Source organism: Coffea arabica, chromosome 6e (assembly GCF_036785885.1).
Source record: "Coffea arabica cultivar ET-39 chromosome 6e, Coffea Arabica ET-39 HiFi, whole genome shotgun sequence".
Taxonomy (NCBI): Eukaryota; Viridiplantae; Streptophyta; class Magnoliopsida; order Gentianales; family Rubiaceae; genus Coffea; species Coffea arabica.
In genome coordinates this window covers 9,888,518-9,916,279 of record NC_092321.1, presented here as the reverse complement: position 1 = coordinate 9,916,279, position 27,762 = coordinate 9,888,518, and the positions used below count along the sequence as shown (strand labels likewise).

The window sequence follows — 27,762 nt, the reverse complement described above, 5'->3', positions numbered from 1 at the left end:
CTTCATAAAATTGAAGTCTATTTCATTGCTGCAAGTACTCATGATTGCTTTGTATATCAATTTGGGGTATTGATTCTCCTTTCATGGAGTCATCATCCATCAATCTCTAACATCTTGAAAATCCTTAAAGCTTCTTGAACCCTCACAACTTGCTATTTCAGCAAAAGCCAACTTAAATGGGTTTGAGAGATTGAAGCAGCTTTCATTTGACTCAATTTCTCATATGTTCCTGCTAATTAACAATATTGGCAAAGGAGATAATATTCATGAATTTGACTCATTTGCAAAGCGATGTGTTGGTTTCCAGTTTTCAAGGTGGACTACAATGCCCTTCATATTTTCTCATTCGTCACACGTAATAATGGTTTCCGTTACTCATAACTGCCGAACTTGACAGAAGAACCAATAATTTGTTTTTTGATAGATCGGAGACCAAAAGTTTACTTTTAATTGTTGGAGGGTGAAAAGTTCACTTGGTTAAAAATTGGAGGGCTATTGGGATTTTTTTCCTGCATATATAACTATTTATACTTAACTTGATTAGTTGGCAAACTTAAACTTAAGTGAATCAAACTTAGGCCTTGTTCTCAACTTATTTTCAAAACCTAATTTTAGTTTTTTGATTTTTGAAAAAATATTTTGTTGTATTTTTTACTAATTTTGAAAGCGTGATTTAAAATTTTTTTGGGCAAAAAAAATACTAAAAATTAGAAGTAGGTCTTGAGGTACTTTTGGGTCTGATTTTAGATTTTTTTTTCTAACTTCCTTTTTCATGCAAACAAAAATGCCCTTTAAATTTCAACATAATTAGTAAACTACCTAAAGATTAGGAAAAAAAATTTATGGTCACCCTATTTTTATCCTATTCTGATCCCAATTCTAGATTCATTTGTGCCTCTTTTTTCTCATCCAACATTTAATATTTACAAGAAAAATAATTAATTCCATCAAAAATTATTTAATTAGCACAAAAATTCATTTATGTAGCATATAAGTATATCTTGATCATTTTTTTGTCAAAATTATCTTTTTAACTTTTTTTTTTGAGAATGCATATGCATTTATTAAAATAGTTTTTTAACAATAAATGAGAACACATGAGTTATTTTGAAAAACCCAATTTTCAAGAATCAATTTTTAAAAAATCAACTTTTTCTAAAATTAGAATCGTTTTAAAACAAGCCGTTAATTCAAGTAATTTGATTCTTCTTTCAGCCCTTCATTAAACAAATGTTAAGTATTTAAGCAGCAAGTTTAACCTTTTTTTGGTGGCTTATCTTAGCTACTTAAGGACTACTATTTAATTGCACTTCATAAAAGGCGAGTAGACGAGTAGAGCAGTACACTAACTTTTCAATTATAGATCGTAGGTTCTCTAATGAGACATACAGACCTTTCTCCGTCGTATTAATCAATAACCATCTCATTCATGCATTTAATATGAGGGCCCAAATCGTACGGCCCATTCCACGTCGATTCCATTATTGTGGGGCGGACTGAGAGGAAATTTTTTGGGAGCTTGTGGTCTTGCTAACATTATTGTAGCTTAGAAAGGTTTTATCAAATAACCACCACGAAAATAAATTTGTTATATGAGGAATTATTTTTGACGTCCCATTTTTTTCTTTCAGGCTTATGAACTTTTTTATCGTGACATACTGTTGAAAGATTTTTGAGAATCTATGATATTGTTGTATTGGTAGGTATAACGGAATTATTAATGCACAAAATAACTCTGTACAAGTAAATTAACGCATTTTTTTTATGGTGGTCCATCTCCTTTTCAAGTCTCAACTATCAAAACATCTACTCAAGCAAAATTATTGCCCTACGTTTAGGCGTTCAGTTTTGTCTATTTTTTTTTCAGCCTATCTGATAACGAAATATCCTTTATTTAATCGACTTTAAGTAGTAAATAACAAAATTTCCTTTGGCTTATACACAAGCTGGCGACCCAACACCAGAAAGGAAACAAAACCTTTGGTATAGGCATCACAGCTGTGAATGGCGCAAACCAGGGAATTGCAGCTTGGTTCGCTAAAGGAAAGGCAAGCTGGGTTTGTTTGGACAGCTGATTATTTTTCTAAATATATTTGATTATATCATTATTACAATTTTCAATACACATTTTTATATTTTCAATTATCTTTTTATCTCACATACATCACATCACAAAAAGTGCTACAGTAAAAATATCTCAAATAACTTACAATCCAAACAAACCCTGACACTGTAGAGGCAGTGAGGCTCTGTATGATCAAAGCAGCAAAGAAGGGATGGAGCGACATCAAGATACGAATTGAAGACAGAAAGCTGCTAGACCAATTAGGAGCTGGAAAAGCCAGGAGCTTAGAGACAGCCACTATAATAAAGGACATACAAAAAATGACCTCATGATTTCGAATGTGCTTTTTTGACAAGTTGAATGAGGATATTGATAGCTTATGCTATAGTTTGAACAAAATTGCTCTTTTAAACTTATGTGACATGGAGTGGAATTACTCTACTCCTGAGTGCTAAATGCACTGGTGTAAAAATAAGAGCCCTTGCTCCAACATTGTACAGTTTGATTATGATCTATAAAATTTCTAATGTTTCCGAAAAAAAAAATATACACAAGCCAGATGAAGGGCGTTATCCTATCTTTTCCTTTTTTTCAAAGAATATTTTCAGTAAAGATGAGGCCTCGTAGTTACGAAATAAAGGTCTATTTATAAACTCTTGCTAAAAAGTAAAACAAAAGTATAAATGGAGAAAATTTACAACATGAATACAAGATTGAGTTATTATTTGTTGAAATTTTTGTAAAAAAAAAAAAGGTATAGTAATAATTTGATATATGTAAAATAAAAAGATGGTTAAAAAATATATTCAAAAAAAAAGTAAAAATTTGAACTGATTATGAGCTTAGAGCTTTTTATGTGCACAGAAAGTTTGGACAGATCCTCTATTTGGAAAACGAAAACCAAAAACCAATAAAGCCGTGATGAACTTAGTACTCGTGATTTGACGATTTGACTTTTAGTTTGGAACCCATTAGTTAGTAGGGCTATCCCGATTTGTGTAATTAGCACCCTTAGGCCTTAGCTAGTTTCCTTAACGCATAAGATTCGCTATGTGAAATGACAGGCGACGGAAATGGTACCACAATTCTCGTCGGTTTAAGACATTATTATTGCCAATTTGTCTTTTTGTCCCTTTCATAAATTTCTTCGAACTTCGAACAAAAGACGTGCCCTTTGTCCGAGTAATGTAGGACAAATGTGTCTTACCACGTGGTTGATCCCATAACCCAACTATTATGCTATTGTTCTCCAAAAAAGTAAAAATAAATAATAAAGAAGCAAATGCCCAAGCCCGTTTCCGCTTCCTTTTCCTTTTCCTTTTCCGGCACAGTGATCTCCGTCCTCGCTCAATCTGATCTTGAATATACCCGCCTCACCTTCCAACCCTGTTTGATACTTGAATTTTTTGTCAAGTTTATCTATTATAAGTTTTTTAAAATTTTTAGCCACAGTAATCTCAAAAACTTTTCAAACATTTTAAACTATACATTTTAAAATATTAAAAAATTTACACACTTCAAAAAAATTTTAAAAAACTTCTACAGTAAACTACAGTAAAGTTTTAAACAAATACCAAAAAAATTTACTTGCCAAACGCCTGTTTCTCTTTAATTCTTTTTTATTTGACACCATGTCACATGTCATTTAGGAACTTAAAATTTAGTTTTTTTTTTTAAATAATAAAGTTGAAGTTGAAAGTCAGTCGAAAAGAACAACTTTAAAGAACTCATTTTCTTCTATTTGAACGTTATTTTTTTAAAAAAAAAAAATTTAGTTCTTCTACTTGAACTTTGAGGAATAATTTTTGAATGTAAATAAAGTTATTATCAACAAGTACTTAGGTATGAAGATGAAGTACCTATAAGTCATCTTACTTTTAAACCACAACTAAAAGCTTTGGTGTGCGAGAAAAGGTGTCAACGAATATTTCCTTCACAAAATTAGAGTAAAGATGGAGGATATTATGCTTATTGCCCTCCCATTAACGGTACTCCTTTGCCCTGCTCTCTAAAACCGTATAGTACTTATGGAGACAAACTTTTGGCTGTTGTTAGATTCTCGAGGAGTTCTTGTTTGAGTATTTCACATTATTTTAGATTCTCATAAATCACTAGTTTTCTTTATATGTTACAGTGTTTTTTTTTTTTTTTTTCAATCTAAATTTAATATTTTTTTGGATAGTTAAAAGGCTTAAAGGTATGGCCTACCCAAGAATAAATTTATGTTGCCTTTAGATTAAGGGGTTTAACAAAGAATTTGAAATCCCTCTACGTATCTTGAATTAGTTGGGAGATTGTATTTGTAATCCATCTAAAATAACAACGAAAAATTCAGCGAGTACGGTGCAAAAGGAGCAAATGATTTTTGTTCAGATGAAAATGTTGAGAGTAAAAATTCAATCACATTTTTGTACACATTGAATTGACTGTTGTGGATTTAACCAAACTAGCAAAGGTAAGATGTGGAGCATAGATAATCATGCCCGGATTCTTAATCTATCTCAAATTAATAAAATTTTGTTTGGTTTACTTGGAATTATGGATAGCATATATTGGCTATTAAGAATTCGAGGCATGGCTAGTTTGGGAGTCTAGGGGGGAAAATGAAAAAAAGAAGGCATATCTTTGCGATTACGAATTGAATCATGCCAAGTTTGTGGACTTTAGAAAAACAAAAAGAAGGAGAAAAAAGAGAAGACATATCTTCACGATTACGAATTGATAGCATATCTTAGCGATTAAGAATTGACAAAAAGGCAGCTAAAAGAATTGCCTAGTTGAAAGAATTTAGGAGAAAAAAAAGATGTTTAAGTTAGAGAAGCAAAAGGCAGTTAAAAAAGATTAATTGTCAGGATGTGGATGATACATATATAATTCGTCCTAATCTTACAAATGGGAAAACATAAATGCATGAAAATCATATATTTTTACTCAAGTAATTCCGATGTCCTTGATTTGACTATTCCTCTTTGCCGTCGAAAAGCTTTACAGTTTTACTCGCTCAATTTTTTCACGTCACACTCACACCTGAAGTAGTAGTCTGTAGGTATGTTGAAAGTCGGTCGATTAACGAGTCAACCAAATCAGAAGGGTAAAAACACAAACGAGAAAAACGAAAGTCTAACCAAATATGGAGCGGCAGTAGATTAGCAAGTCAAGCAAATTAGAAGGATAAGAAATACGCTAAACAACAAAACAAATTCGAAAGAAAAGTAGTTCACTTTCACTCTCAGCGTCCAATTATTTCATCCACAATATTCGCCCAGGATTAGGATTGGGCAGCAGCTTCCCCCAAGTCAAGTGTGAAGTGTGAAGTGTGAACTGAAAACTCATCTCAATCTCTAGTTGTGACGGCTGACCAGTGACAGGGAGGTCCCCAGAAAGCAAACAAAGACCAGTGCCCTCCAAATTTGCCGTCCTTTTGCCGACGCGTCAGCCAGACAGCCACTACCGCCAACACCGAGTCTCCCGCGTCTCTACGCGCTGCCCCCACTCGCCCCTCATCTTCTTTCCCATATTCTACTAATCATATTCAGATCAATCCACGCATGCATTCGTTCAGTCAATATATAATTAATAATAGCGAAAAACCCTCTTCAATTTCTTCATCTCCATTCCCATTTCATCCAAGAAAAAGGCAAAAAAAAAAAAAAAAAAACTACCCAGATACTTCCACTTCTTCACCTTCACCTCTCCCAGGTACAAACTCTTCATTTAATAGTTTTTTTTTTTTTGGGTACAGTTGAATTGTTCAGCTCAATCCCTCAATTTGTGAGTTGTAGATTTCTATACTGTTTGATTGCATTACAGCGACGCCTGGCTTGTATGCTTGTAAATAATCAATTGTTGAGTTTTAACCCTTTTCTTTTGTCTTTTTGTGATATATTTTTTTTTTGGGTGGTGGATCAGAGTTGAAGAATATGAACATTTTGACGTGGTTTAGTTTTTGTAAACCCACGAAATTTCGTGGAAGTTTCAATGTGATGAGTTTCTTGGTCTTGCTTTTCTTATTAGCCCATCGTCGAGAAATTCTTCAAAGTCCATTCTCTGATAAGTCTAGTCCCATACTTTCCCATATTTGGATTTCCAAAAGTCATGATTTTGAAGATAAGGCTAGTGGGATTGAGGTCATCCGACGGAAAACTCAAGAGAATAGTGTTGAGAACGGCGTTCTTACTACAAACAAGAGTCCTTCTCTTATATGCTCAGGATTGTATAACCACACCGGTTACGGGACCAAATGCGAATACTTGAGAGCCAACCCACAATGCAATTCAGGGGGATTTTTCAATTATATCCTGTTCTTTTACTGTGTCTGTCAGAAGTTTAGCGCTTTGGGGTCCGTCATTTTGGGAATTTGGTTGGTAGTTTTGTTCTATTTATTGGGAAATACTGCCGCAGATTACTTCTGTTGTAGTCTTGAAAAGCTCTCAAACTTGTTGAAGTTGCCGCCCACGGTTGCAGGGGTGACTCTGCTTCCATTGGGTAATGGGGCTCCTGATGTATTTTCTAGTATTGCTGCTTTTGTAGGCCGTGATTCTGGTGAGGTGGGATTGAATAGTGTGCTTGGCGGGGCCGTTTTTGTGGTCTGTGTTGTTGTGGGAACTGTCTCCTTATGCGTTTCAGAGCGAAACGTGAGGATTGATAAGAAATGTTTTATACGGGACGTGTGTTTCTTTCTTGTTGCCCTTGGTGCTTTACTCGTTATTCTGATCGTTGGTGATGTCACTGTAGGGGGGGCAATTGGATTTGTCTCAATCTATGTTGTTTATGCTCTTTTTGTTGCTGCAAGTGAGGTAATTAAGAAGCATCCGTGGAGCTGCAAGCCGAATTCAGCGGAATCGTTATTGTTACCTGTTAGCGGAAATAGGCTAGCTAATGAAGCTGTAGAAAGTGAGTCTGTACAGACTCCTCTCCTTCAGTCAGATTCTGCTGAAGCAGGGACTAGTCTTCAAGATAAGCTGCCCCATTGGATGTGGGCTTCGAATGTAGCCATTTATTCAAATGAAGTAATAAAGGTTAGTGGTACAGATAGCCCAAAATTCTTGTGGGGTTGGAATGAAGAGGACACGGCTGGTGATCAATCATCTTTCTCCTGTTCTAAACTTTGCTCGTGGCTGGAATTACCCTTGACAATCCCAAGACGGTCAACAATTCCCATAGTTGATGAGGAGAGATGGTCAAAGGGTTATGCTGTTGCCAGTGCCTTTTTGGCACCTCTGCTCTTGGCCTTCCTTTGGAATACTCGAGATGATGTCAGTTTTCTTGCCAAAGCTACTGTGTATCTCGTTGGTGCTGTAGTTGGTGGTACACTTGGAGTGCTTGCATTTGTATACACCAAAGCAGATCATCCACCTCAAAGGTTTGTCCTTCCATGGGTTTTGGGAGGCTTTCTTATGAGTATCATCTGGTTTTACATTGTTGCGAATGAGCTTGTTGCCCTACTAGTAGCATTTGGTGTCATATTTGGAATCCAACCGTCTTTGCTTGCATTAACCGTAATGGCATGGGGTAATTCGATGGGTGATTTAATGTCGAATGTTGCAATGGCGATGAATGGTGGTGATGGGGTGCAGATTGCTATGTCAGGATCTTATGCAGGACCTATGTTCAATACCCTTGCTGGCCTGGGTATCTCTTTGCTCCTTGGAGCCTGGTCCGACAGACCTTCATCATACGTTGTTCCCAGGGATTCTAGCTTGTATTTTACATTGGGTTTTGTTGTCTTAGGACTTGTTTGGTCTCTAGCTGTGTTGCCATGGAACAATATGCGTCCGACCAAACTGTTAGGAATGGGCCTCATGGTCATCTACTTGGTCTTTCTATCATTCAGAGCCAGTTTAGCGCTGAATGATGAATCGATGAGTGGATGAGCAGAATGAGGTCTGACCTGGTAGTGGTGACTCATGAATCTTGACCAGGCCAATAGGTGATAGTTTAGGCGATGTCCCTGATTGTGGACTGTTATTAGTGTAAATGCTCCCTTTGCTTGGGAAATGTACATTCTCCTTACAGCCGCCTACAAACGGTTGGAAATATAATGACTAGTTATTTCTTGACAACAAGTATACATCAAGACTGAACCTTGATTGGATGTTGATTTTTTGCATTGTCTCTTAGTGAATGGCTCGCCGGCAACGATTGGAAGATGCTTTAGTCATCTTTTCTGCCGCCCATATAGCTTGTGAATTTGTCCATATCCAACTGAGTGACTGATATTTTAGACTTTAGTGACAAATTGTTTTAGACGATTCTATCTCTTGTTTTTTTTTCTTCCCTTTCTGAATAGCAGCAAGAGATTGGGTTCGTGCCTTTTGTTTGCACTTTTATCACGCGCAAGTTGCGACTCAATTATGTGCCGATTTGGTCCAGGTTTTGATATTTGAATGTGATCAAGTTTTGATTGTATATTTGGCTTATTGGAGGAATATTTTAACTTTGGGAGTATGTAAAAATGAACCAAACTGAAAATACGGTGGATTATCAGGTTTCTTGTTAACCAGTCACACCTTCAGGTTCTGGCTGGAGTATTTGTTTTCGTCATCTTGGCATTAGTGAACTCGGCCGCTTCCTCCATGACTGACTTTTATTTCAAAGTAAAACTTTGATGTAACCACCTCTAGCATGCATTATGACGATAAGTTGTTGGCTTTTGATGTTTTTCATCATCTTTCCGATCAATTCTTCAAGGAAATGGAAATCCCGGAAAACCCCAGAGAACGCATTGGATCAAGACTCTCGTATATGGTTCTCGTTTTAGCAACCATACTAGCCGTTTCTGGAGGTTACTACTTGATATGCATTCTATCAAATTCCAAGAAAAAAGGTCCCTCCAGGGAGACTTGGTTTCCCTCTCATCGGAGAGACCATCTGACTATCTCAGAGCACTAAAGAAAGACAAGGTCCATGAATGGGTTCAGGAGCGTGAAGACAAGTATGGGCCAGTATTCAAGACCTCAATCATTGGTGCCAAGACCTCAGAGCACTCGTATACATTTACAGTTGAAAGGCAATTTTATAACTTCTAATTCTCTACGAGGGATGAATGATGCTACTTTTAGAATACAGATAAGACAATTAACTCTGTCAATAAAATAGAGAATTCTCAAACCGTTGGAGGCAGGCAGATGCCTCCATCTAACTGATACGTTCAACCCTGAAAATGGGGTTATAATCAGAATGTCAGATCACATTGACAGCATTGGTGCTGGCATTTGAACCTGAGCTCTATATAACTTGCCCCTGGCTATGGCTTCGGGGCTTATTTTCTTGCATTTCTACATTCTAATTTGTTGGTTTCGATTAACTAAAGATGCAATCGCTGCAGGAGCTAAGTGATAAAGACTCCAAATGCGCGGTTCCTTTAATGAAGAAAATTGCTTTTCAAGGTTACTTGTACTCAGCTTTTTGGGCTTCCGGGAGGTAATGAACTAGACCAGTTCTTGGAAGATTATACCACGGTCCTCGTTGGAGCATGGTCCATTCCCTTCAATATTCCAGGGACCAGCTTTGCAAAAGCTTTGAAAGCTCGAGCAAGAATTTGTAGATACTTTTCGCATCTGATTGAAATAAAGAGGCAGAAAATGGAAGCTGGGAATTTGGACTTTCAAGATGATGTAATCTCAAAATTTCTAAGTGAAATTTATCGGATGATGAAATTTTCGACAACATCATATCCCTGGTGATTGCCAGCCACGACACAACGGCAACGCTCATAACCTTATGCATCAGGCAATTTGCCAGAGATGCTGATATTCTCAACAAGGTGCTTCAAGGTAATAAATTTCTGGTACAACCCAAAAATTGGAGAAGGCTGAAGATAAGGATGATCTTACTTAGATGGCGTAATAGGTTATCCTATTTATCTAGATTGTTGTTTTTGAAAATGTCACAGAGCAAATTGAAGCTATCAAGCTAATAAACGAAAACGGAGGACAAATTACATGGAGCGTAATACAAAGCATGAAGTACACATGGAGAGTTGCACAAGAGGTGCTGAGGTTGATCCCTCCTGTTCTTGGCACATTCAGACTTGCCCAGAGGGATACAGAGTTTGGTGGCTTTGTTATAGGGAAAATGCCGGTTTTCATCCCCAAACTTTGAGGTAAGGACACATTTCGTCCCTCAACTTTTGGGCACCACACATTTAATGTCTGAATTAATAATTTTTGACCAATGTCATCCTCAAACGGCAATTTAGCCAATTTTTAACGGAACTGGTCACGTGAAAATCACCCGTTAAGTAAACTTAAATCACATTTTTAACAAAACATGCCAGTTTCCTGCATGCAATCAATCAACTTTTGGGAATTTTGACTAAGCATCCATCAATAAACACTTGCGTCCCGTACGTAAGGGGGGAAAAAAGCTAAAACTAAGGATAAAATGAAAAATAGGCAAGAAAAGAAATAATCAGCATGAAAATGAAAAGGGATAATTTCACAAACATCCCTTGAGATTTTTAATAGTTACAAAAAGCTCCCCTCAAAATTTAAAAATTACATATACTTTGCATACTTTTACTATTTATATAAGAGCAAATTATTTGAGCAGCCATTAAACTATTTGAATAGTAAAAATTTGGCCCTTCAATTATTCATAACATATTTTTACCCATTGAACTATTAAAAGTATAAACTTTGAGTTATTCATAACATATTTTTACCTATTGAACTAGTATGTTTTGTATTTAACATAAATTAAATATGTGAAAGTTAAAAAAAATAATAAATTGACATAACATACCAGCTCTTTATGGAAAACTGGCAGGTTTTGTAGTATGTTTTGTACCAACTCTTTATGGGAAACATACCAGCTCTTTATAGGAAAATTTGGTTAAATAGTGCCCAAAGGAAAACTAGTATGTTTTGTATTTAACATACATTAAATATGTGAAAGTTAAAAAAAATAATAAATTGCCCATAACATACCAGTTCTTTATGGGAAACTGGCAGGTTTTGTAGTATGTTTTGTACCAAGTCTTTATGGGAAACATACCAGTTCTTTATAGGAAAAATTGGTTAAATAACTCCCAAAGGAAAACTAGTATGTTTTGTATTTAACATAAATTAAATATGTGAAAGTTAAAAAAAAATAATAAATTGCCCATAACATATCAGCTCTTTATGGGAAACTGGTAGGTTTTGTAGTATGTTTTGTACCAACTCATTATGGGAAACATACCAGCTCTTTATAGGAAAAATTGGTTAAATAGCGCCCAAAAGAAAATTAGTATGTTTTGTATTTAACATAAATTAAATATGTGAAAGTTAAAAAAAATAATAAATTGCCCATAACATACCAGCTCTTTATGGGAAACTAGCAGGTTTTGTAGTATGTTTTGTATCAACTCTTTATGGGAAACATACCAGCTCTTTATAGGAAAAATTGGTTAAATATCTCCCAAAGGAAAACTAGTATGTTTTGTATTTAACATAAATTAAATATGTGAAAGTTAAAAAATAATAATAAATTGCCCATAACATACCAGCTCTTTATGGGAAACTGGTAGGTTTTGTAGTATATTTTGTACCAACTCTTTATGGGAAATATACCAGTTCTTTATAGAAAAAATTGGTTAAATAGCGCCCAAAGGAAAACTAGTATGTTTTGTATTTAACATAAATTAAATATGTGAAAGTTAAAAAAAAAATAAATTGCCCATAACATACCAACTCTTTATGGGAAACTGGCGGGTTTTGTTAAAAATGTGATTTAAGTTTACTTAACGGTCATGTGATTTTCACGTGACCAGTTCCGTTAAAAATTGACTAAATTGCCGTTTGAGAATGGCATTGGTAAAAAATTATTAATTCAGACATCAAATGTGTCGTGCCCAAAAGTTGAGGGACAAATGTGTCCTTACCCCAAAATTTGGGGATGAAATCTGGCATTTTCCCCTTTGTTATACCAAAAGGATGGCAGGTATAGCCTACACAACTTTTACTTAACCGAAAAAGGATTGAGTTGGATGATAAGATAGGAGATATTATAATTAAAAAGTTCTGAATTCAAGAATTCTCATTTATGAAAACAAAATTTTTTTTTTACTCAACCAACAAGAATGGGTTAAGGGTGTTTCGTTACATAAAAAAAAATGTACCACTTGTATTACACACTTCAATTTAATATGCTAACAATTGTCCCTTCTAAATTATCATTATAACACGCCAATGTTGTATCCCACCCCCCTCCAATCCAAGCGCCTCTGATTTTCTTTGGCTTGCTAATAAAATGACAAAAGTTTAGTAGACTCGATCTATCCGTTGTCAAGAAACTGAACCTTAACTATACTGCCTTGAGGAAAGGTTCAACGTTGTGGATAATGGGGTTTAAACCTAAATGTTGACTTTTACAGGTACTTTGGTCAGCTCCTGGGTCACACATGGACGAGAATATATTTAAGGATCCAAATAAGTTTGATCCGTCGCGGTTTGAGAATTCGTGTGAAACTGGAATCCCCCCATATTCCTTCGTAGCCTTCGGAGCAGGTTCACGGGTTTGCCCCAGCGACAGAGTTTGCTCGGGTTGAGGTATTATTGATCATCCATCATATGGTAACAAATTACCAGTGATTATTCGTGAAGGCATGCCTTATTTTCTTGCCCCTGGCTATGGCTTCGGGGCTTATTTTCTTGCATTTCTACATTCTAATTTGTTGGTTTCGATTAACTAAAGATGCAATCGCTGCAGGAGCTAAGTGATAAAGACTCCAAATGCGCGGTTCCTTTAATGAAGAAAATTGCTTTTCAAGGTTACTTGTACTCAGCTTTTTGGGCTTCCGGGAGGTAATGAACTAGACCAGTTCTTGGAAGATTATACCACGGTCCTCGTTGGAGCATGGTCCATTCCCTTCAATATTCCAGGGACCAGCTTTGCAAAAGCTTTGAAAGCTCGAGCAAGAATTTGTAGATACTTTTCGCATCTGATTGAAATAAAGAGGCAGAAAATGGAAGCTGGGAATTTGGACTTTCAAGATGATGTAATCTCAAAATTTCTAAGTGAAATTTATCGGATGATGAAATTTTCGACAACATCATATCCCTGGTGATTGCCAGCCACGACACAACGGCAACGCTCATAACCTTATGCATCAGGCAATTTGCCAGAGATGCTGATATTCTCAACAAGGTGCTTCAAGGTAATAAATTTCTGGTACAACCCAAAAATTGGAGAAGGCTGAAGATAAGGATGATCTTACTTAGATGGCGTAATAGGTTATCCTATTTATCTAGATTGTTGTTTTTGAAAATGTCACAGAGCAAATTGAAGCTATCAAGCTAATAAACGAAAACGGAGGACAAATTACATGGAGCGTAATACAAAGCATGAAGTACACATGGAGAGTTGCACAAGAGGTGCTGAGGTTGATCCCTCCTGTTCTTGGCACATTCAGACTTGCCCAGAGGGATACAGAGTTTGGTGGCTTTGTTATAGGGAAAATGCCGGTTTTCATCCCCAAACTTTGAGGTAAGGACACATTTCGTCCCTCAACTTTTGGGCACCACACATTTAATGTCTGAATTAATAATTTTTGACCAATGTCATCCTCAAACGGCAATTTAGCCAATTTTTAACGGAACTGGTCACGTGAAAATCACCCGTTAAGTAAACTTAAATCACATTTTTAACAAAACCTGCCAGTTTCCTATAAAGAACTGGTATGTTATGAGCAGTTTAGTAGACTCGATCTATCCCTTGTCAAGAAACTGAACCTTAACTATACTGCCTTGAGGAAAGGTTCAACGTTGTGGATAATGGGGTTTAAACCTAAATGTTGACTTTTACAGGTACTTTGGTCAGCTCCTGGGTCACACATGGACGAGAATATATTTAAGGATCCAAATAAGTTTGATCCGTCGCGGTTTGAGAATTCGTGTGAAACTGGAATCCCCCCATATTCCTTCGTAGCCTTCGGAGCAGGTTCACGGGTTTGCCCCAGCGACAGAGTTTGCTCGGGTTGAGGTATTATTGATCATCCATCATATGGTAACAAATTACCAGTGATTATTCGTGAAGGCATGCCTTATTTTCTTGCCCCTGGCTATGGCTTCGGGGCTTATTTTCTTGCATTTCTACATTCTAATTTGTTGGTTTCGATTAACTAAAGATGCAATCGCTGCAGGAGCTAAGTGATAAAGACTCCAAATGCGCGGTTCCTTTAATGAAGAAAATTGCTTTTCAAGGTTACTTGTACTCAGCTTTTTGGGCTTCCGGGAGGTAATGAACTAGACCAGTTCTTGGAAGATTATACCACGGTCCTCGTTGGAGCATGGTCCATTCCCTTCAATATTCCAGGGACCAGCTTTGCAAAAGCTTTGAAAGCTCGAGCAAGAATTTGTAGATACTTTTCGCATCTGATTGAAATAAAGAGGCAGAAAATGGAAGCTGGGAATTTGGACTTTCAAGATGATGTAATCTCAAAATTTCTAAGTGAAATTTATCGGATGATGAAATTTTCGACAACATCATATCCCTGGTGATTGCCAGCCACGACACAACGGCAACGCTCATAACCTTATGCATCAGGCAATTTGCCAGAGATGCTGATATTCTCAACAAGGTGCTTCAAGGTAATAAATTTCTGGTACAACCCAAAAATTGGAGAAGGCTGAAGATAATGATGATCTTACTTAGATGGCGTAATAGGTTATCCTATTTATCTAGATTGTTGTTTTTGAAAATGTCACAGAGCAAATTGAAGCTATCAAGCTAATAAACGAAAACGGAGGACAAATTACATGGAGCGTAATACAAAGCATGAAGTACACATGGAGAGTTGCACAAGAGGTGCTGAGGTTGATCCCTCCTGTTCTTGGCACATTCAGACTTGCCCAGAGGGATACAGAGTTTGGTGGCTTTGTTATAGGGAAAATGCCGGTTTTCATCCCCAAACTTTGAGGTAAGGACACATTTCGTCCCTCAACTTTTGGGCACCACACATTTAATGTCTGAATTAATAATTTTTGACCAATGTCATCCTCAAACGGCAATTTAGCCAATTTTTAACGGAACTGGTCACGTGAAAATCACCCGTTAAGTAAACTTAAATCACATTTTTAACAAAACCTGCCAGTTTCCTATAAAGAACTGGTATGTTATGAGCAGTTTAGTAGACTCGATCTATCCCTTGTCAAGAAACTGAACCTTAACTATACTGCCTTGAGGAAAGGTTCAACGTTGTGGATAATGGGGTTTAAACCTAAATGTTGACTTTTACAGGTACTTTGGTCAGCTCCTGGGTCACACATGGACGAGAATATATTTAAGGATCCAAATAAGTTTGATCCGTCGCGGTTTGAGAATTCGTGTGAAACTGGAATCCCCCCATATTCCTTCGTAGCCTTCGGAGCAGGTTCACGGGTTTGCCCCAGCGACAGAGTTTGCTCGGGTTGAGGTATTATTGATCATCCATCATATGGTAACAAATTACCAGTGATTATTCGTGAAGGCATGCCTTATTTTCTTGCCCCTGGCTATGGCTTCGGGGCTTATTTTCTTGCATTTCTACATTCTAATTTGTTGGTTTCGATTAACTAAAGATGCAATCGCTGCAGGAGCTAAGTGATAAAGACTCCAAATGCGCGGTTCCTTTAATGAAGAAAATTGCTTTTCAAGGTTACTTGTACTCAGCTTTTTGGGCTTCCGGGAGGTAATGAACTAGACCAGTTCTTGGAAGATTATACCACGGTCCTCGTTGGAGCATGGTCCATTCCCTTCAATATTCCAGGGACCAGCTTTGCAAAAGCTTTGAAAGCTCGAGCAAGAATTTGTAGATACTTTTCGCATCTGATTGAAATAAAGAGGCAGAAAATGGAAGCTGGGAATTTGGACTTTCAAGATGATGTAATCTCAAAATTTCTAAGTGAAATTTATCGGATGATGAAATTTTCGACAACATCATATCCCTGGTGATTGCCAGCCACGACACAACGGCAACGCTCATAACCTTATGCATCAGGCAATTTGCCAGAGATGCTGATATTCTCAACAAGGTGCTTCAAGGTAATAAATTTCTGGTACAACCCAAAAATTGGAGAAGGCTGAAGATAAGGATGATCTTACTTAGATGGCGTAATAGGTTATCCTATTTATCTAGATTGTTGTTTTTGAAAATGTCACAGAGCAAATTGAAGCTATCAAGCTAATAAACGAAAACGGAGGACAAATTACATGGAGCGTAATACAAAGCATGAAGTACACATGGAGAGTTGCACAAGAGGTGCTGAGGTTGATCCCTCCTGTTCTTGGCACATTCAGACTTGCCCAGAGGGATACAGAGTTTGGTGGCTTTGTTATAGGGAAAATGCCGGTTTTCATCCCCAAACTTTGAGGTAAGGACACATTTCGTCCCTCAACTTTTGGGCACCACACATTTAATGTCTGAATTAATAATTTTTGACCAATGTCATCCTCAAACGGCAATTTAGCCAATTTTTAACGGAACTGGTCACGTGAAAATCACCCGTTAAGTAAACTTAAATCACATTTTTAACAAAACCTGCCAGTTTCCTATAAAGAACTGGTATGTTATGAGCAGTTTAGTAGACTCGATCTATCCCTTGTCAAGAAACTGAACCTTAACTATACTGCCTTGAGGAAAGGTTCAACGTTGTGGATAATGGGGTTTAAACCTAAATGTTGACTTTTACAGGTACTTTGGTCAGCTCCTGGGTCACACATGGACGAGAATATATTTAAGGATCCAAATAAGTTTGATCCGTCCCGGTTTGAGAATTCGTGTGAAACTGGAATCCCCCCATATTCCTTCGTAGCAGGTTCACGGGTTTGCCCCTGCGACAGAGTTTGCTCGGGTTGAGGTATTATTGATCTTCCATCATATGGTAACAAATTACCAGTGATTATTCGTGAAGGCATGCCTTACCCTGCAATGGGCCTCCCAATCAAGCTTCAACCCAGGAAATTATCAACAACCGATACCCATGATCATCACCCGATCCATCAATTCGTATGCATCCTTCTAGTTTTTACTACAATGGATGCATTCCCAGTTTTTAAGTATTTAGTTGAAACGATTCATAGCTTCATGTAGCAGTATTAATTCATCATTCTGGACCATTGAAGCCTGTCAAGTGTTAACCTTTTCTTATTTTGTGCATGTTGAAACGACGACCAAGAAGCATGAAGTACCAGAACCAGCATTAATTAGCTAGTCATATAGACCGTGGAGGATCTAAATTAGGAACACAAATTATAAGCGTGAAAAATCAAATATATCGAGGCAAAAACATATTGAAAGCCTACTATTATTAGTATTTGACAACATTTTTGTGTAATTAGGCTAAATCCCTACTACACCATAATAAATTCACACCTAATTATACGAAGTACAGATTTATAACATCCCTCTTCTTTATTAGAACATGCATGGATTTGTTACACGTACTGCGGGACAACAAATCCGAAAGCACGGAGGTGCATGCATACTGCATCATATCCCTCCTTATTATTCGTTCATTCATCTTCTAACGTAAATATAAAGCGATCAATTTGGCCATTTTTCATGGTGGAGTGGTGATACCTGCGTATAGAAGGAATCATATAAGTTCATAGAAACAAGAAGAGAGAATTAAGCTTTGTAAGGAATGATATGGATAGAGAGAGAGAGCTTACTGCCACATCTGAAGTTTGGAGGGACAGGCCTCCCACAACCTCGGACCAGTTTGATCATACGTTGTACCCCAACTAAGGCTGCCAATTTGGGAGTCACATAAGGACACACGCATTCGACGTGAGCCGCCCTAACCAGCTGGCAGCAACCGGCCGAGGGTTGTGCACCAAAAGCAACCGGCCTGCATGAATTTTCAATAAGCCTTCTTTCTTGGTTGCATTCACTGGGACTCAACTGAGCATTGGCGCCTCCTATGCCAGAACTACTACGCCAATTTCCTAGCACGAGTACCACCAAGATTAATCCCATTATTCTTGATGCCATCGTCAGTTGTTGTCAAGTGATCGATATGCTGGCTGTATTACTTGTAATTTATGCTTCTTGTTGCTCGTGTGATTCATTATGTCCAATGTGTATATTTATAGGCTAATGAAGGAGACAGAGAACAAGTGCACACCGGAGAAAGCATGCTGATTGGGTCTTCCATTTTAATTCCATGGCGCTAATTTTCCACATTCACACCCAAGGTCCAAAAGAAAAAAAACAACGACAGTTTGACATGGTCTTGGTCTTTAGATGTAACGAATCTTTAATTCTGTGGAATTCCCACTAGCAACTATATAGAACTTCCTGAGGTTGGATCTGTGGAATTCACACCAGGCTAGACCAATCATGTCTATTGCTTGACTTCTGGGTTATGGTCTATGGCTGGTGCGGCAGGCGAAACATGTCAAGAAATTATTTGCTTCTGGTGTGCAAGAAATCTGAGCCAGACAAGTTATCAAATATTCTATGTAATGTTGAGTTGTTTTCAGTTCAGTAGTAATTTTTTTTTCCTTTTCTTTGGGAGGAAACTCAATACATGAGTTTGTAAAATTCGGTTGTATGGTACGTAAGGAATACCATACCATATGGTGCACAGATAAAGTGGAAAGAAGTTAAACTTCATATTTTTGGAATGATGAATTACTCCAAACTAATCGTGGAGCGAAGAGATCGAAAAGGGGAATATTAGTGAAAAAAAAAAAGAAGAAGAAAGGGCACGTCATCCGCTTTTAGGCTCCATACGACATAGTTTAGTGTTTGACAGAGGATCCAAATCACTCCTTACATCCTATTCTCATGGATTCCAGATCCCTGCTCTCGCAGCTCCGGCAAGTTAAGCTCCGGCATGTATGTCGCGAAGCCAACAGATGTGCCGATGCACTAGTGAAGTTAGGAGGCAAATTGGAAAGGTCTTTCGTGATTTTTGCATCATGTTCTATCTTTCTTCACTTCCATCTCCCATGTCCAATCTTTACTTCCTAGCCACTATCAACTACCAGCTTTACCTCAAATTCCATGCAATTCCACTAATTCAAGCAATCCAAAATTCCCAACCACGAGGAATTCCTATAGTCCGGAATTTCTGATCCCATCAAACCCCCCACTCGGGAATTTAATTGATACTTTGCTCGAAGCCAAATTCCCATCGAGCACCAATGTATACATTCCAAAATTGTCATTATTTTTCACAACATCCCAATTTGCAACCTTCTTTGTTATAACAGATGCAACAAAACAAGAGAACAAACAAGAACACTAGAACAATTTTGGGAGAATCAGATTTTATTAGGGTTTTGGAACGAATCAGAATTGTTTACAAAATGAATATAAGGTGTATATATATACAACCAAACAACCAAACGGACTGGACCCAAAAATAGGTCCAAAACCAAGACCCGAACAGCTCAGAGAAACGCAACATAGTCGAATCGCCATAGGTCGAAGACCTGTTTCAAGGCATCCCAACATTCTTCTATGCCAAAACCTATATCTCTTAATTCTTCATCTCCAATAATACCTAATCTTATCACCAACAATCAATTTGAGAACACTGAAAAGCAAAAAATAAAAAAAAAGGGGGGGAAAAAAAGAAATTACCAAACCACATTTGGAAAGATGAAGAGGGAGGACAAGAGGGGAAGAGAGCAATAAAGGTAGCAAAAATTACTCGCGACGAAAGCAAACATAGGCAAAAACAAAGGGCGAGAGGTGGTGAATTTTTGTATGTTCTTATGATTGTATCTGAATTGATTAATGAGAATAGTAACTTTTTGTTTATACTAATTTATATCAATTCCAGTATTGTTGTGATTTTTTTTTTCCATTTTTTGTGCCCCACTTGTTGGACCATTCCATGGGTGAATTTCTTTAACCTCTATAAGTATTTATCTGGTTTGCTTGAATATTACTAATAGAAAATATTGCTAAAGCTGAGAGCACTCGCTAATTATTATTCATTATCCCAAGATTCCAATTTTTATTACTAATTGAAAGGAAAGAAAACCCAATTTTCGGAAGGGGAAAAAAAACAACAAATAGAACTATAATTTACGTACAAGGCACGGTACAGGAGAAAATGATTGTTACGCCACCCTTCATTCCCGTGGATTTAATTTTTAAAAAAAAAAAAAAAAAACTCATAGCATTGGTCAAAATTTGTTCGAACCGAATAATACTTTCATGCATGAATGCTTAATGGCGTAAGGTCAGAGGATTCTTTTTGCTTTTTCCGGTTCATAATCTTTGACTGAAGAAAGGATTTACTTTTGGTGGTTCTTGCTCAAAATAATCTCTGGATTCAGGAGCAATGTATGGTGGGAATTGAAAGAGAATCTGGAAGGTGAAAAAAGTTATATTCGCAACCTACTAAAAGGTATGAAGTGTCAATCTAATCGCCCAACCAGCAGTTGCGTAGCAAGAAGATTCAAGTACAAAAAACTGATAAAGTAGAACGTGTTTTTCTGTATGAATAATAATTCAAATTTAACATATAGTAACACCAATTAGCAATAAAATAAGAACCAAACAATTATATGTAGGACTCCTTCGCAACTGCAAATGTAATTTTGTCATGTCTGATGACATTGACAAATGAAGCAAGACATATTTTTCTTGGTTTGATCTGCTTCGGGCTTCAGCATCTGGTGGAGCCATCGTATATGTAGTCCAGGATAGCAATGACTCCGAAAACAAAGGCCTGATCAATTCCAGGCTTCACCACCACATTATACAGATCCCTGCTTGCCATTACTACCTCCACCTCCTTACACATTCCTACCTGCTCATACACAAGAACCAAAAAAGGAGCGCTATAATTTGTAACGTTTAGGTTGAATCAGATTCAGATATGATATACAACAGGTTCATCTCAAAAATAAAGTAGCCGGTATGAAGAACCTGTGCTGCGATCCTGCCGCTGGAGTCAACTATGCTGCAATTCCTGTTGGTAAAGTCACCTCTGATCTCAAAATCCCTGAAACCTGTATACTCGTTTGATGTAACGGATATTGTTATGGGATTTTTCATCCACAGACATGAATTGGAGGGTTCTCTCAAGCAGAAAATTGGCTTCTGAGATCCTTCCAAGTCGTGTGCATATCCCCTCCATCTTCTGCAAAGGCTTAGTGCTTCCATAACTCCTCCCTGGAAAAAGATCAGTAATTACGCTACATTGCAAGTGAGAGTAAAATACTTGGAAAGGGACTTAGCATTTGTGGTTTTAGCCACAATCGCTTGGGACGATTGATTGTCGGACGTGACCACACAGAGTTATGAAGCTAAAGCTTCAATCCTCCACGGTCCTCGAGTTCAGAAACTATTCATCTTGGTATAATTCTATATGACCACAAAAGCTTTTTGATAGATAAACTGTAAAGCTCAAGCAAGAGATGGAGATGAGTACCTTTCTCCTTACGAGCAGCAATTCACTACCATCGCCAGCCCTTACAACCAGCTCCTCCTTCCTTCCAAGAATCCCACAACCATCAACCCTGAAAACAATCTTTTGATTGCCATCTACGACCACAAAGCCGCCTCCATTCACCACATGTGGCCTCCTTCGTACGTAAAGAACTATCTCAGAACCTGAACAGTATTGTTTACTCACTACAGGCACTTTGCTGATCGAATTACCAGTCATCATTTCCTGTATCCAAGTAACGGTAAGCGCAATGTTTTAGCGAAATTGCTTCCAATGAATCAAGACAGCAATCATCATTTATAACCCGCAATAAAGGCGTATAGGCTGGTATTTCAAAGATCAAAAGTTTGGCAGCAGGTATTGATTGACCAATTATAGTGTTATACATGCACATACCATAGTAGCATATATAATGCAAGAATCTTGTTTGAGTGTAAGATACATCTGGAAATGAGTATGGCTTATCTTATACGTCCCCGGTGGCCAATATAAAAAAGCACATGAGTAATTACGTCGCCTAAACTATACATGGCTTACTAATAGGTTTTTCAAACTTGTTTCTTCTTTTCTTTTCTTTTTCTCTAAGGTCCAGAATTCAAGTCTTAAATTTGAGAGTAAATTCTTTTGGCTTCAGTCGTATCATATTACAAAGTCTATGTTAACTTTTTTGAAGTTTGGCTGCCCAAGACTTTTCGAGAATATTTGTGGCAACGAAGTCTCTCCTGTTGGTATAACTTTATAGGCATTTAAGAATTTCTTAACATAGGGTTGGACTTATTGTCATCTTGCTTCCACCAAGCGCTTCTTCAATTGATGTTTAGGACTACAGGTCCGCTCTCACTATTAATTATTTCTTACCTTGGGAAAAGTTAAATTATTTGGGAATACTTCGAGATTTGAGAGTTCTAGTACTTCGCTTAAAAATGCATTAAAAGTTATAGACAGTTTAAAATGCTTGAAAGTTATAGTACCTGATCATACTTGTATGCTAATGATTTCAAGACCACGTTTGTGCTATCAACAATTACGGTTTAGATGGTTACCTAGCCTCGTGCTAGCATATTGCTGAAGATTTTGATGATTCAGGAGATCGAAGAAGAATGTGATTGTAAAATGACAAGCTTGTGTATTGGAGGTTAAGTTTGGTCCTCTCCTAGTTTTTATTTTCTTTTTCATATCAATAAAATAAAATAAATTTAAAAAAAAATTAATTAGTCGAAGGTGTTTAATCCAAAATCTCTTACTTACAATCCCTCGTACCTTGCCACCCACAACTCCCTCCAATGCTTGTGATTCTCTGTCAATTTTCTGTTGCGAGAAGAATATTTTGGAGCTAATTAACTTCACAAAGTTCATAGTGTTAGATAAATCTTGCTTCCCAGTTGCTGTAAATGATTCCCCTCCAGTAAACATAAACCCGAGCAAATTAATCACTTTCAGGTTTCTTCTTCTTCTTTTTTTTTTTTTTTGGCAATAATTTGTACAAAAAGTTTTGGTAAACAAGAAAGAGATCTTTTCTTTCCTTTGTCGCATCTTTGCTTGTAGAAGAAAAAGACGGCTTTCTTTATTCTTTTTTCTACAAAACGGAATATAGTCAAATAGCGAACGAAAAAGAGAGAAAGTTAAAGTGGTCATCGAAGGCATGTATAATTGTACGATGCAATGTAGATACTAGGATAACAATTACAAAAAATATAAGAAAATGTTATATGCACTCCCGTTTTTGTTCATCGCACTCTCACTATCATTTTTATCATATAATTTTTATTTATTAATTTATATGATTAAATAAATGGTGCGAGTGCAATTAATAAAAAATGGACTACAAATAATATTTTTCAAAAAAAATATAACAAATTTTTTGACATGTTAAAATTTACATACCACATTTTACTCATCTCCATCCGATTTCAAACCATAACTGCACGGGATAACGTAGACACTAGTATAACAATACGAAAAAAGTATAACAAATTTTTTTGACACACAAAAATTTGCATCCTACATTTCAATTCTCTCCATCTGATTTCAGACCATAGTTTGCTGCAGTCACTGCGGTGATCACAGAGAAACTAAGTTCGTTAAGGGGATTTTGCAACGAGTTTAGATCCACAAATGGGCAAAATAGGCAGTGAAGTTCTTCAGCACTGGGATCAACCGTAAAGCCCAACCCAAAATGAACGGACGGAAGAAGAGGGGTAGCCAGCCCATTTAGTGATCCAAATCAGCATTGGAGTACACAACTCCCACATTAAATACTCTGCAGCGACAGGGCCAGGTGATTTGGGAGATCGGGCGATGCGGACGGGAATGGTGGTGAGTGGTGGGGATGGGGATGGAGTAATCAGGATTTTTTTTTTTTTCAGATACTTTAAATACATAGGTACTATTATGACCAGTGTGTTGTTGCTTCACGTGACATTCATCAAACTGGGCACGTACAACAAGTTACTGGTGCTTCTACTGTTTGTTCATAACTTCAAACACGTCCGATCCCACCGAAGGAAAATGTCACTTTGATCTTAGTGGCTGCGTTGAACTTCCCGTAAAGACAGACAAAGTTGTTGACTTGAATGTGTTTGGATTCCCTTCTATTCCCCTTGATTTACACCTTATTTACACACACTGATTTACTTGCATCATCAACACATTTTTCAATCATCTTTTTATCTCACATTATCAAATCAAAAAAGTGCTACAGTAATTTTTCACAAAATTATCTCAAATAATTTACAATCCAAACACACTAATATAATGACCAGTGTTTAAAGCTTTTGTAGAAAAATATATTTATAGGAATTTAATGTACGTGAGATAAAAAATATGATTAAAAATTATAGTGTGTTTGGATTGTAAAATGATACATTTTATTTACACCTTATTTACACACACTGACTTACTTGCATCATCAACACATTTTTCAATTATCTTTTTATTTCACATACATCATATAAAAAAAATGCAACAATACTTTTTCACAAAATTATTTCAAATAATTTACAATCCAAACACACTATTGTGTTTTATGAAAATTTTAAATTTTTTTTGTTAGAAAAACTACAATCCAAAAGAAATTTATGGTATATTGAAGTTGAAAGAAAAAAATTTACAATATATTGAAGTTGATTCTCATGAGCGCTCTAAAGATGGTTGGTTTGGTTCTTATTGTTGTTAATGTAACAAAACTAGCATAACCCCCCCAAAAAAAAAAGAAATGAATGGGAGGGGCTTAACTTGGATGGGTATCAACAAAATAATTTTAGATTGGAGAGAGTAATGCATTTGAATTACTAGTTTTTAAATATTGTTTGTAAAAAAAAAAAAAAAGAGTATACGGTAACAATTTGATATATAGAAAGTAGAAAGTTAATTGAAAGGAAATAAGCCGTCTAATCATGCTAATTGGAACCGCCTAATTAATAATGCCTCTAACAAAGCAAGCAGACAAACTCTTTTTGAACTTCGTTGATTTTAAGAAATTATTATTAACTCGGACGAATTATCACACAAGTGGGCAATCCGAAAAGAAAAGAAAGAATCAGTTCGGTCATTCAATTCCATTAAATTATAAAACCAACAATTTGTTCGGTTTTAGATATCGATTGATTTCTCCTTGTCAAATTTTAGTCATATGTCGGGTGAACTTGAATGAATATTAAATTTTTACATTTTTTTTATAAACATATTTTTTAATTATTTTTTTATCTCGTATATATCAAATCGTTACAATATATTTTTATAAAAGAAACTCCTAAAAATAGCAATCTGAGAACAGGGGAGTGACGCTTATAGTTAGCCAAAAATGGGTGTAACCCTCAATGATTTGCTCATGCAAAGCAACTTTCGTACGCATGAATTGTGACACCAATCCGCTTGAAAAGCACTTTGCTGTCTGGTCTACTCAAGGCCCCGAAGGTTCTAACAAACTTTGAGGATCAAATAATTTCCTTTTGTGTTCGTGAAGTTTGGACGTTTTTCATAGCACTATTCAAGTTTATTAAGAACCAGAATCTATTTCAATTTCTATGAAATGTAATTAAAATTAATTTTATATGATCATACGTAACAAACATTGCATTAAACTTAGCAAAGACAAACTTATGGAGGTTTCTAGGACTAAAAGCAAAAAATAATAGTAGTCTTCTAGGTATTATTAGCGTAGAAGAATTTTTATTCCAATCTGTATAAAATTAATGCTAAACACATCAATACATTTTGAACTCTTAAATTGCCTATGCAATATTCTCAATGAAAGTACTGAATACAGGAAGGTTCCGCTTCACTTTAAAAAATAGGCCCCAGGTGTCTACCATAGATATGTATATCTAGTGAATGCATTTGTAAAGTGGACTAGTTTCTCTGTATTAGGAATATTCCCTTTTAACATACATTGCATCACTATTTTTTTTTATCTCGTACACTTCACATTTTGAAAAGGTAATAACCGTTAAAGATTCTTAAAAAATGCTCCCAAAAACTCTCAAGAAATGCAATCCGAATATCTTCTATGGCTCCAGTAGGAGGATAGGATAATTGCCAATATACACTTGAACGTTAACTAATTATTAAAGTGGATGTGCCTTGGTTATGTACTCGTTTAGACATCTAAATTATGTTGAACTTACCATATAAATAAATGCGTGCATTCACATTTATTGTGCCCTCTATGTTTAGCTATTTTTTCAAATTAATTTCATTCTGGCACCATTAACCAAACAAATTATTAAAGAATAAATCTTATATACACTATCATGGTTAGATACATGACACATGAATAAAATTTAAATTCAAATGAATTTTCATGCATTCAATGATGACGGTGTATACACTATCAGTGTGTGAAAGATTAATTCATTATTAAATGATAAAATATGTACAATTGCAATTACTACTTTTTAATATATATATATATACATCAAAAGTCAAATAAAGAGGGGTGAGTTAGTAACGAAAAAACTAAATGGACCTAAAGAAGTTTGCTGCTTTCTGTTGTTGATAATTGTATCAGGTAAAAAGACAAGCCAGATGCAAGAAGGAATATATATATATATATATGCAGCTGCTTTAATGAACCTGCATTTTTGTTAGTACAGCAATTCGAAAGAATGCAGTTTTTTTATCATCTCCAACTAGTAACATTTAGACACCTACCAAAAAATATTGTGGTACTGCCTCCCGTAATTCAGACCGAGTGTCAGTGATGAATTAACCTCTTTTGTTAATGGCCGCATACATAAAATTTTGCGCCTCCCCTTTCTTTGTGATGCGCTGTCCAGCGTCAAAATGCCATTTGGATAGTATAATTTGGAAAAAAAATTTATAAATATTATTTATAAACATGATTTTCAATCAAATTTTTATTTTATATAAATTACTTTGGCAAATGTATTACAATTTCAAAGCAAGGACCATAGAGCTGACCCTTTTCTTTTTCTTCTTTTTTTTTTTTTACCGTCCCATCTGCACTGCACTGTCACAAATAGAATTCGAAAATGGCAACTGGGATTTTCTTAAATAGAAAATGTTCTTTAAATGATGGGCTAGGATCGGGAGCAGTAAAATATTCTAAGAGGCTGCCGTTTTACTGTAAAAACGAGGATGAAGGTGCAGTGACGGTACCGCTCAATTTAACCCCGGCTTTACGTTACATTACAAAGGACGACCTTTTTTTTCCCCATTTTTTTCTCTCTATCATAGTTTGCACGGGCAGTCACGTGCGAGCTGAGGTACGGCGTCGACCTTTTCGCTCGCACACTCTTCTCAGGCACCCCGCCCCACCATCCACTGCTTCGTCTGCAAAACCTCTCTGCAAAACCACCATGCACCAACTCCAACACCCTCCAGTCTCCACACCCCACCCCACCACGCCACCGCTGCTGTTACTGTCCCTTAATTTACACACACAACACACACTTCAGAGGAAAAAAAAAAAGAAGAAAAGAAAAGAAAATAGACAGCTCGTACTTTAACTTAAACCTATCAAGCATCAACAGCAAACTTCTTTCTTACCTCCTCCTCCTTCTACATCAGCAATAATGTCCATAGGCCCCCGTTGCACGCCAGCTCCTTGCAGTTGCACCCTTTTTCTTTGGTACTGGATAGTTCTCCTACTCTTTTTCTGAAGGAATAGTACTCCTACTCTACTATCAACATCTCTCTATGACATCCGATAAGTGAGATAAGGACCGTGTATGCGTGACTTGAAGCTAGACGCTCCAATTCTTTGGTCTTAATCTTGATCATTGCCTTCGTTGGCTTAAAACCTACCCAACTTGAAAGTCGCCAAATCTTGTACTTAATTAAGTAATTAATGGAACCGAT

The 27,762-nt window shown here is 36.6% G+C and overlaps 2 protein-coding genes, 4 long non-coding RNA genes and 1 pseudogene across 6 annotated transcripts; 5 read left to right on the top strand and 2 right to left on the bottom strand.

The window, feature by feature from the left end:
* Window positions 1-5,320: 5,320 nt before the first annotated feature.
* LOC113692878 (cation/calcium exchanger 4) lies at window positions 5,321-8,133 on the top strand. Its single transcript, XM_027211482.2, has 2 exons — window positions 5,321-5,764; window positions 5,975-8,133. Exons 1-2 carry the CDS (start codon window positions 5,614-5,616, stop codon window positions 7,936-7,938), a joined length of 2,115 nt encoding a protein of 704 aa, XP_027067283.2. The 5' UTR covers window positions 5,321-5,613; the 3' UTR covers window positions 7,939-8,133.
* A 556-nt stretch (window positions 8,134-8,689) lies between these two features.
* LOC140009719 (taxane 13-alpha-hydroxylase-like) lies at window positions 8,690-12,639 on the top strand (annotated as a pseudogene).
* A 94-nt stretch (window positions 12,640-12,733) lies between these two features.
* On the top strand, window positions 12,734-13,606 carry LOC140009217 (uncharacterized). Its single transcript, XR_011816572.1, has 2 exons — window positions 12,734-13,205; window positions 13,325-13,606. It is a non-coding gene; the product is annotated as an uncharacterized lncRNA (long non-coding RNA).
* A 559-nt stretch (window positions 13,607-14,165) lies between these two features.
* Window positions 14,166-15,038, top strand: LOC140009222 (uncharacterized). The gene is made up of 2 exons (XR_011816576.1): window positions 14,166-14,637; window positions 14,757-15,038. It is a non-coding gene; the product is annotated as an uncharacterized lncRNA (long non-coding RNA).
* A 559-nt stretch (window positions 15,039-15,597) lies between these two features.
* LOC140009215 (uncharacterized) lies at window positions 15,598-16,470 on the top strand. The gene is made up of 2 exons (XR_011816570.1): window positions 15,598-16,069; window positions 16,189-16,470. It is a non-coding gene; the product is annotated as an uncharacterized lncRNA (long non-coding RNA).
* Window positions 16,471-17,263: 793 nt separating this feature from the next.
* Window positions 17,264-18,084, bottom strand: LOC113691596 (uncharacterized). Its single transcript, XR_011816899.1, has 2 exons — window positions 17,699-18,084; window positions 17,264-17,606 (listed from the first exon to the last, which is right to left on the bottom strand). It is a non-coding gene; the product is annotated as an uncharacterized lncRNA (long non-coding RNA).
* Window positions 18,085-20,463: 2,379 nt separating this feature from the next.
* LOC113691305 (protein LURP-one-related 6) lies at window positions 20,464-21,926 on the bottom strand. Its single transcript, XM_027209405.2, has 3 exons — window positions 21,424-21,926; window positions 20,919-21,164; window positions 20,464-20,799 (listed from the first exon to the last, which is right to left on the bottom strand). Exons 1-3 carry the CDS (start codon window positions 21,661-21,663, stop codon window positions 20,656-20,658), a joined length of 630 nt encoding a protein of 209 aa, XP_027065206.2. The 5' UTR covers window positions 21,664-21,926; the 3' UTR covers window positions 20,464-20,655.
* Between the last annotated feature and the right edge of the window lie 5,836 nt (window positions 21,927-27,762).